The sequence below is a fragment of the Brachypodium distachyon genome, chromosome 3, assembly GCF_000005505.3.
Source record: "Brachypodium distachyon strain Bd21 chromosome 3, Brachypodium_distachyon_v3.0, whole genome shotgun sequence".
NCBI lineage: Eukaryota > Viridiplantae > Streptophyta > Magnoliopsida > Poales > Poaceae > Brachypodium > Brachypodium distachyon.
This window is the reverse complement of record NC_016133.3, coordinates 44,454,743-44,464,311: the sequence shown is the minus strand read 5'-3', so window position 1 is coordinate 44,464,311 and position 9,569 is coordinate 44,454,743. Positions and strand designations below refer to the sequence as shown.

Below are 9,569 nucleotides of genomic sequence, written 5' to 3'. Positions count from 1 at the left end.
AAGGTACTATAGATTTTCAATAACGGTAAATGCTAAATGGCGTTGAATGTTTCATGGGAACATACACCTTATTGAACACAGTGGGACAGCCATATCGTGGAAGTCTTCTAAGCAGACACTAGTGGCTACATCCACAAATCATTCTGAAATAATAGCTCTATACGAAGCATCTCGTGGAAGTGTATGGCTACGCAGAACCACATACAACAATCATGTGGTATTGATTCGATTGAATCACTTACAATTATCTATGAAGATAATCCTGCTTATGTTGCACAGATGCAAACGGGTTATATAAAAAGCAATATATAACTAAACATATTGCACCTAAACTATTCTATCCTCATGAATTGCAACAAAATGGGGAGATAAATATCTTGCAAACCAAATCATGTGATAACCTCGCAAATTTGTTCACTAAGTACTTACCCAACTCCACATTTTAAAAATGTGTCTATGGGATTGGTATGCGACGACTTAAAATTTTGCAAGCATCAGGGGGAGTATTCACCTGAAATTAACCTGTTCATAACATCATATTGCACTCTTTTTCTATTATGAGTTTTACTCACTAGTTTCTCATAAAAGGTTTTTAATGAGACAATATTAACATAAAATTATATGTCATATTTTTAATTTTCCCCACCAGGTTTTTTGTGGATAATATACAAGGCACATTTATTGTTCACATAGTTCTATATGAAATATCAAGAAATAATGTCCAATATATGTTGTACCATTTTCTCCTTATTTTTCCCATTGGGTTTTTAGAAAGGAGTTTTCACAACATATCAATATCAGTATTACTTTCCTCAATATTTTTCCCACAGGGTTTTTGGAGGAAATTACAAGATTACAAGATTCCATGATGTTTCAAGTATATACATATCAACGGAGCAAATTGATCGAGGGAGAGTGTTAAGATTAATTAGTATATGATCAATTAGGATTAATTATTAGTTAATTAATAGTTAGCAGTTAACATGTAACCGCTCGCGTCCCAAATTTCCAAAACTGGGGACGCGAATGCCAAATATTTGGGACACCAGTGCATGTATTGGTGTCTCTTCCCCTTGTATATATATAAACACAGTCAATAGATTCATTCTCAATCTTTCATTTCACAACAATTGCTTTGGGGCGAAGCTCCCGTTGGCTCTGCCCACGGTGTGAAATTAATTAAAAATAGTCGTGTGAAATGCATCAGCAAAACACTTTTCAACATGGCGGCATGCGCCCAATGCTAGCTCATCTTAAGACGACAGAATAGAGAGGTCGCTGCCACAAGCAAAACCCATCCACCGCTCCAATCTCACATGAAAATGCATCCCCACCGTTTAGTGCACGGGTCTCTTAGAATTGAAGATTTGGTTCCTCAGCAATAGCAATACGGAGGATACGCCGTACAACGTAATCATCGGTGGCGTAGAGGACGGGCATCGTTTGGTTGTTGCTCTTCTGAGCAGTGGATCCGGTTCCATCTTCGTGTTTTGTAGTTGGTCTTGGTGTCTTGGTGCTTCTTTTCTGTTCGGCGAAGCTTGACCAGCTTCGACTTCGTCGCGGAGCTAATGAGGTTAGTCTTCCACTCTTCTGAGATCCTTTTGGTTGGATCTGGGGTGGCCATCCAAATCTTTGGGACAACGGTCTGTTCCTTAGATCACTGTCGCCGGCGTCTTCTGTTCTGACATGCGACTTTTCGGTTGCTACGTCAACAACGTTTTTCTAGCTCCGAAATGGTTCCGAATTGAGCATCAAGCTTAACTCACATGCTCCCCTTGAAACCCTTGCAGGAAAAGTAGGAAAATGGACTTAAATTGTTGGATAAGTGGATTTGCAGTATCCCAAAAATCAGAATAGCGAATATTCCATTATCCAAACTAAGGTTCCTCAGATCCTAACCCAATTATCGAGCGTGCAACCATCGAGTTCAGTAGGATGACGGCTTTGCTTTCCTAAAAAAACTCATTTGCATTATTTTTTAAAGATGATTCTGTAAGAGTTAGTTGATTTAATATATGTTTTTGGCATTCTTGTCAGTAAACAAAAACATGGCGGCATGCAGGAAACAAAATCTATGTACGTTTCTGGCGCGGCTTGATGGTTACACGTACGGTAAGCAGCAACTCCCTTGGATAATGGTATGAGGTTGGAGCCAGGGCCTGGTTGGAGTGTGCATGTTGGACGGACGTTTCCTAAGGATGGTTGGAGAGCGACAGAAATGAGGAGAATGTGCGTGCGTAGCTTGCGTATAGTTGAGACAATCTAGGAACGTACGAGTTTGTTCAACTAGGGGGTTGCGTACACATGTATAACAGAGAGGCGACAGTTGTGCGGTCACCAACTAGAAATTAAGAGAAAATCTATAATGACACTGTTTTTTAAATAAGAATTTTCAAACATGTACCAATTGCAAACACATGCATAGCAACTTGCTCGTGCTTTCCTGGTCGTTTCACGCAAAATAGTTAACCAAAACTTGCTACCGGCAGTGTTGGTGCTTCTTTTCATGTGCACACCCACACCACACCCACACGCATGGGTTGCACTTGCTTGGAATCCTAAATGTCATAGTGATTGAACGCTGTTGTGCAACCGAAGCAAACCTTATGAATTGACACTAGCAAGCAAGAGCATGCAATGACTTCAAGTCTTATTTTTGAACGAACGCTGTTGTGCAACCGGAGCAAACCTTATGAATGACACTAGCAAGCAAGAGCATGCAATGACTTCAAGTCTTATTTTTGAACTCCACGAGTCCAGCCGAGGGTGTTTTCGAGTGACAGCTGCTGTATTGGGTGCTACTCCTTTGGTTCCGTTCCATAATTCTGATCTCAAACTTGTTCAAATATGAATGCATTTATTTCTAGAAGTGTTTAGATCCATGTAATATTTCGACAAGAATTGGCATGGGTGTTTGTGAAAGAGAACAGAAGATTTCACTTTGCGATGCTTTTGTATAAGAAAATTAGGAGTACAAATTTGTACTACATGGATCAGAGGGAGGAACACCCATCAAGCATCCCTAGATGCGCCGATTAAGCATAGCAGAGTGACATTTGGATCTGGAATGCACCCACAAATACTGCATTAGCTCACAATCATGTCACCACAAAACACAAAGACACCTTTTTCACGGAAGCACACTTATGTACAAAATTATTCAGAAGTTCAGTAGCTTTAATTTAGCCACATCCAAATAGCGTGTGGCGAACATGCATGGCATAGCACAAAGCAAATATTTAGGTTACAGCAAGCATTCTGTTCAGCTTCACATCTCCAACGCACATACCACGGTGATGATGGAGCCTAAACCAACTCCGAATTGACGTTCTACCATATATCGAAATCACTATTAATTCCAGGAGGACTGCTGATCAGAGTCTACTCCTCCTTTGAGGTGTGGGCAGCGGCCACTGTGGAGACCATGGAATCAACGCCACACTTGTTGCGGACGTTTGAGCCCCTGCAGATCTTGTAGTACCCCTTCTCCCCCCAGTTTTCGCCCCACGAGTTCTTGATGACCCAGTATGGCTTATTCTTCAGGCGGGACGGCGCAAAACCAGATGCCCCATAGCCGACAAGAAGAACACCATGGTCAAGGCTCCTGCCGCAGATGTATGGGCATGACACACCGCCGATGTATGTCTGCATGTATGCAGCATTGATACCAACTGTGCCAAAGAAAAGAACATGCATCAGAGATTTAATTCTTCACACTGACTGTTCCATGTATTCAGATACAGAGATCTGCATTGTAAACTCTGTGGGAGACAGTTATACTTACTTGCTAGTGGTCCATGCTTGACAAGGTTAGCAGCAATTTGCTCCTCGTCAACTGAAACAACACTGAAGTTCTGGACTGAAGCAACAATCTTGGACTTGTCAAATTTGCAGGTACCATCCCTCCCAGTATAAGGGTAATCCTTCTCTCGCTCAAGGCCGCCCGATTTCAAAAGATAGCTGAAGGCTGAAGTCATCAACCCACCATTGCATCCAGCATCACAAGAATCAGGTTCTTCTGGGTCACACTGGAAAATTCACCAGATGGATGCAGCACATAAGTTGACGCAACATCAAGGTAAAGCAGAAAGGAGGAGCAATGATCAGCAACATTACAAATCTGCTGGAACCAGGCAATACAACATAATACAAAATAGGTTATCATGTATGGATCGTTCTTGCATTTTTGCAATTTAGGAATAATTATATGAGATGGCAAAATTGTTTAATGAAAAAGGTGGAAACAGAGCATCTGTGTTACCATTTTTCTTTGCGGAAGAAAAAAAATTACCAATGGTTCTTGCTGCAAGATTAGGTATAGAACAAAGTGGTATGTACATTTTAATTGAAACTAAGAAAACGGTATGTATAAAAGGCCCTTCAATCCACAACAAAACCTGGATGTTTCACACAGTAAATGGAGGTACATACTTATCGTACTTATGTGAGTCAAAAAAAATTCTTCATTCTGTGTAGTAACTCCTGTATAAATTATGATTTGGAGCCATGGGCCTAACATCGGAGACTACAGAAACAACCTATGCAAGGATTATATTTGTCATTCGACTTACTAGTTTGATGACAGCAAAGCAAGAGCTACCCCGAATAGTTCACTTCTTTCCAATTCAATTGCTAATCAGAATCTCCAAAATCATGTGCATTCCAGTTCAATGAGCTGACTAATAAGAAATGGCCAAACAACTTAGTCACATCCCAAGTACACAACAATATGAAGCGGTTATTCTAGATAGTGAGTATAGTTCATAGGGATCAAGGTCAGTGGTCTAGAAGGTGACTGTTTTAGCTCACCTAGGGGCACCGTCCTATGTCGCCCAGCAGTCAAGCCGCCTGGCACCTCAGTGAACAATGACAATTTCTCAACCTATCAATTCTCCTAATTTATGACATATTTCCACTCCACCAAATATTTCTTATCTCCTACTCCGTACTTGTTTTATGTACCCATCCACCACCATCAACTGGTTCTCTACGTTATCTTTGAATCATAAGTTGTGGTCACTTTGGTTAGCTTTTGAAAAAAAAAGGTCTACCTTTGTTGACAGTTAAGTAGTGATACTCAATTTAGCCTTGTGACTTTCTCCTTCCTAATTTTCCCTTCCAAAGTTTGCCATGGAATCTTGCTACTCTTATGCCTCACGGCTCCCCTCAAAATTTCTCTTGCCCAATCAGAACCCAATAAAATAGGAAAAGGACACCACGCCAACGGACAAACATAGTGATAGGCCACATAAATCCAACCTTTCTTGCAGCAGCAAACACATCAACCAATCACAAAACAGAATAGAAAAATTGGCGAGAAAGAAAAAGAATCTCACTTCATGGTCGCAGTCGACGAACTGCTGCTCGGAGAGCACCTCCATCTTGCCAGTCGCTAGGTAGTTCGCCCCCTCCAGCGCTCCCGACGCGCTGAACGACCAGCACGACCCGCACGAACCCTACAAAATCAAGAAAAAAAAGTCAGGGACGGAGGTAACATCGAACCTAGACATCAGACAACCAAGGAATCAGGAATTAGTTCTCGACTGAAAAATCCCATTGGAACCGGACGGACCTGGTTCTTGACGGGGCCGACGGCGCCGTGGTCCCTCCAGTCGAAGTCGTCGGGAAGGCCATCTGTGGGCAGCACGGGCGCATCATGGGCTGACCCGCCGATCTCCCGCAGGAACGAGCGCCGCGACGTCTTGAGGCCGAGGAAGGTCCGGCGGAACTCGGCGGGGGTGAGGTCGGAGAACTTGGTGATGCCGTGCTCGGCGGACGGGTCGAGTAGCTGGTGCCGGCGCGCGCGGCGCAGGTTGGCCTTGAACACGGAGAGCCGGTGCGCGTGCTCCTCCGCGTCCTTGTACGTCTTCCCGAACCGCTGCACGAAGCTGGTGAAGTGCGAGCTCAGCTCTAGGTCGTTGTCGTCGCCGTCGGCACCTCCAACGACCTGCCGGATCAGAGGATCCTCGTCGCCAGCGGTGGCCGTTGCTGCCGCCGGGGAGAGGAGGAGGCCGAGGAGGAAGAGGAGCGGGGCGACGAGGCGATGATCCATTGGGGGATTTCTTGCTTTTCCCCCTTTGCTTGTTTGGATGGGTTAGTTTTTGCTTCGATTTCTCTGACTCCACTAGCAGTTGCTTTATAGGAAAAGTTGTTCAAGGAGACATTTTTGGTTTTGACCCTCATCTTTACAGAAATTGCAAGAACGCGCTCTGAAGATTCGTGATGTTGAAGGGTTATCCGGAGATATTTTCGTAGTCCGTCTACATGCATCGAATCTCTCGGTTGCGGTGAAAGGATCTCAATTCTAAATCATTTAAAAAAAAATTGTACTCACTCCTTCTAACAAAAATGTCTTAGTTTTGATTAAATTTAAATGCATCTATATATTAAGTCATGTCTAAATACATTTAAATTTTGACAAACTTGATGCATCTTTTGTTGGACGGAGGAAGTATGTTTTTTTTTAAATGAGCAATTATAACTCTAATTTACTTTATAAAAAATATGTCAGCATTTATAACTCTAAATTAGTTTAATCAAATTCGTCAACAATATATATCTTCATTGCACACTCAGTTAATATTGCAAATATTAGTACATTCTTTTATAAGTTTGAGTCAGACTCAAATAAAGTTTGAATGAAAACAAAATTAGAAAATTTCATATACTGAAACAGAGAGACAGTACTTCGTCTGATCCATATTAATTGTCTAAAATTTGTCAAATATAAATGTATCTATGTCTTAAAAACATCTAGATACATGTAATATTTTGACAATTAATATAGTTCGGAGAGAATACTTTCTTGACTCCATGGCTGATGAGAAATGAAACTTCCAATGAGCAACCATTGTTAAAGCAAGAAGGATTTCCAATAATATTATTCTGGGCCAGGAAATTACTCACTCCTTTAATCTTTCATCTTGGAAGAACAGAGCTCTTTTTGCTTAAAATTGACCTTGCTAAAGCTTTTGATAGAATACAATGGAATTATATTCTAAATGCTCTAAGAAGACAAGGTTTCAAAAACCACTTCATCAACTTAGTCAAAACTTGTATCACCTCTGCCCATTTCTCGGTGGTTATTAATGGTCAACCTAGTGGTAATTTCAAAAACTACAGAGTATTAGACAGGGTTGCCCGATGTCTCCTTATCTTTTTGTTATGGCTATTAATGAATTATCAACTACTTTGCAAGATGCCATGCAGGAACAAAGGCTTCAGGGCATTTTTCTAGGTGAAAATGCTCCTGCCATTCATTCAATAATGTTTGCTAACGACCTCATTATATGTGGAGATGCTGCAAATGATGATTGCCTCACAATCAAACATATTCTCCAAAGTTTTTGTCAACACTCGGGACAAATCCCTAACTGGAACAAATCCTCTATCCTTTTCAGCAAGCTTGTTACTAATCAACAAAAAACTAGAATTCGAAACCTTTTTCCGGCTAAGGATATGGATACTACTGAAAAACATTTGGGACACCCTTTGATAATGCCTGCTAAAAATAGATCTTCTGCTTACTCTTTTATTGTTGACAAATTTATAACTAAGCTGAGCTTATATAAAGCCAATAGACTTTCACATGCTGGAAGACTTACTCTGATAAAGTCTGTTTTCTCTTCAATTCCTGTGTACTACATGGCTAACATCCTTTTATCAAAAAAACTCATTAAAAGGTTAACTTCTGTCATTAGAGATTTTTATGGACAGGTGTCCAAGAAGGAAACCGGAAAAAACCACTTTACCTCAAAGCTTGGACTGAGATTTGCAAGCCCATGAGAGATGGAGGATTAGGTGTTCGAGACCTCCAAGCTGTCAATGAAGGACTCTTAACATGCACGGCTTGGAGAATTGCGGCAGATGAAACAACTTTTGTTTCAAAAATTCTAAAAGGTAAATACTATCACAACAACTCCTTCTGGAAGGCTAGTGGTAACACTCCCAAATCTGCTTTTTGGACTTCTATCCTCAAAGTTAAGGATAAACTTGCTGAAAATTGCACTATCCAAATTGCTAGAGGTAACAACAACATTTGGAATAGCCCATGGGCCCATTTCTGGGAAAACATTCATAATCTCCTTAATATCCAATCTCAGAATTTTGTTTATCCTAATATTGTGGCTGATTTATGGATACCCAACACTAAGGTGTTGGGTATTCCCATCACTCATGATGATTATGAAGATATTGTGATTTGGAAGCACTCTGCTAATGGGATATGTACTTCTAAAAATGCCTACAAATCTTTAATTGCGCGTCGTATCCAAAACAATCATGTTGTCAATGTCAGTTTTGCAGAAAATCTGAAGAATCTAACTACGGCGGCATGGAAAAGTAAGCTTTTGCCACCTCGGATACAAACTTTTGCGTGGCGCTTGTCGAGGAAAGCTCTTGCTACAGGAGAGAGAGGGTCTACCTTATCAAGGCACATTGAAAAATTCTGCAAACGATGTGGTCAGGTAGAAAATGAACTCCATCTGTTTTTTACTTGCGAATATGCATAAGTTGTGTGGTTTGCTACTTTTTAAGGTATAAGGGTCGATAGCATGCTGGAGCAAAATATTCTGACAGTTCCGGAGATAATTCAAGCCATTTTACAAGCTTCCACGCACGACAACATGCTCGAGTTCATCTTTGCAGTCCTCTGGATGTTGTGGAAATCAAGAAACGATCTCTTGTTCAATTCAATAAATCAAAGTCCATTGCAGGTCATACATGGAGCTAAGGCGCTTTTTCAAACCGAAGCAAAAACCTTCCAAATGGAGATTGCACAAGATCCTGTCCAAAATACTCTTTATAAATCTGTTTATTCTATGGACAGCAAAAGGATAAAGGAAGGCCCAAATATATTTATTGATGCGGCTTGGAAGGAGCAAAATCCTCTTAATCTTTCTTGTGTAGGTCCTGGAAAGCACGCCGGACTGGAAGTCTTCATCTATGCACCTCGTCATCATCAGCACAAAACCATCTTCTTGCAGGCAACTTCAGTAGCGGATAGCGCCCTTCAGCTGAAGCTCAAGCCTTGGAACTCGCAAGCATAATTGCTTCAAGATTACAACTTCTTCATTGTGCAAACTTTTTAACAGATAACGAGACTCTATCACTGGCGGTAGCTTCGAGGAAGCCTAAGGAAAAACCAGGCCATTGGAGCATCATGTCAAATCTACAAGGCTTCGTATCCAATACTGAAGCAAATGACACGACAATCTACAAGATTAAGAGAGAGAGCAATAGAAATGCTCATAGGGAAGCTCAATGTGCTTATAGAACTGCACCTAGGAGCTCTTGCATCTTTGCTTGTAGTTCAGTAAGCCATCCTTCGGCCTCTTGTCCAACTAAGGCCGTTTTATGTTTGTTTTATGTTTGGTCTAGTTTAAATAAAGTCTTGAGTTAAAAAAAAAAAAAAACTAGGCAACTACCACCGTCCACACGTAGAACTAGTACTCTTCTAACTTGATTTTACCATCAGTGGAGGATGTGCTTGAGAAATAGTACCCCGTGTGCGATATCCAAGGAGGTCGTCTCTCCCGGCGCTAAAGAAATGCGCCGACGTGCTCAATAAA

At 41.2% G+C, this 9,569-nt stretch overlaps 1 protein-coding gene and 1 long non-coding RNA gene across 4 annotated transcripts; one reads left to right on the top strand and one right to left on the bottom strand.

Moving 5' to 3' along the window:
• Window positions 1-3,101: 3,101 nt before the first annotated feature.
• LOC100836576 (cysteine proteinase 1) lies at window positions 3,102-6,120 on the bottom strand. The gene is made up of 4 exons (XM_003574915.4): window positions 5,573-6,120; window positions 5,337-5,456; window positions 3,785-4,028; window positions 3,102-3,671 (listed from the first exon to the last, which is right to left on the bottom strand). Exons 1-4 carry the CDS (start codon window positions 6,050-6,052, stop codon window positions 3,382-3,384), a joined length of 1,134 nt encoding a protein of 377 aa, XP_003574963.1. The 5' UTR covers window positions 6,053-6,120; the 3' UTR covers window positions 3,102-3,381.
• Window positions 6,121-6,245: 125 nt separating this feature from the next.
• Window positions 6,246-9,359, top strand: LOC112271593. 3 transcript variants are annotated; one of them, XR_002964847.1, is made up of 3 exons: window positions 6,246-7,899; window positions 8,297-8,465; window positions 8,536-9,359. It is a non-coding gene; the product is annotated as an uncharacterized LOC112271593 (long non-coding RNA). The 3 variants fall into 3 exon arrangements; XR_002964846.1 differs by having other exon boundaries at window positions 8,305-9,359; XR_002964845.1 differs by having other exon boundaries at window positions 8,297-9,359.
• The last annotated feature ends 210 nt before the right edge of the window (window positions 9,360-9,569 follow it).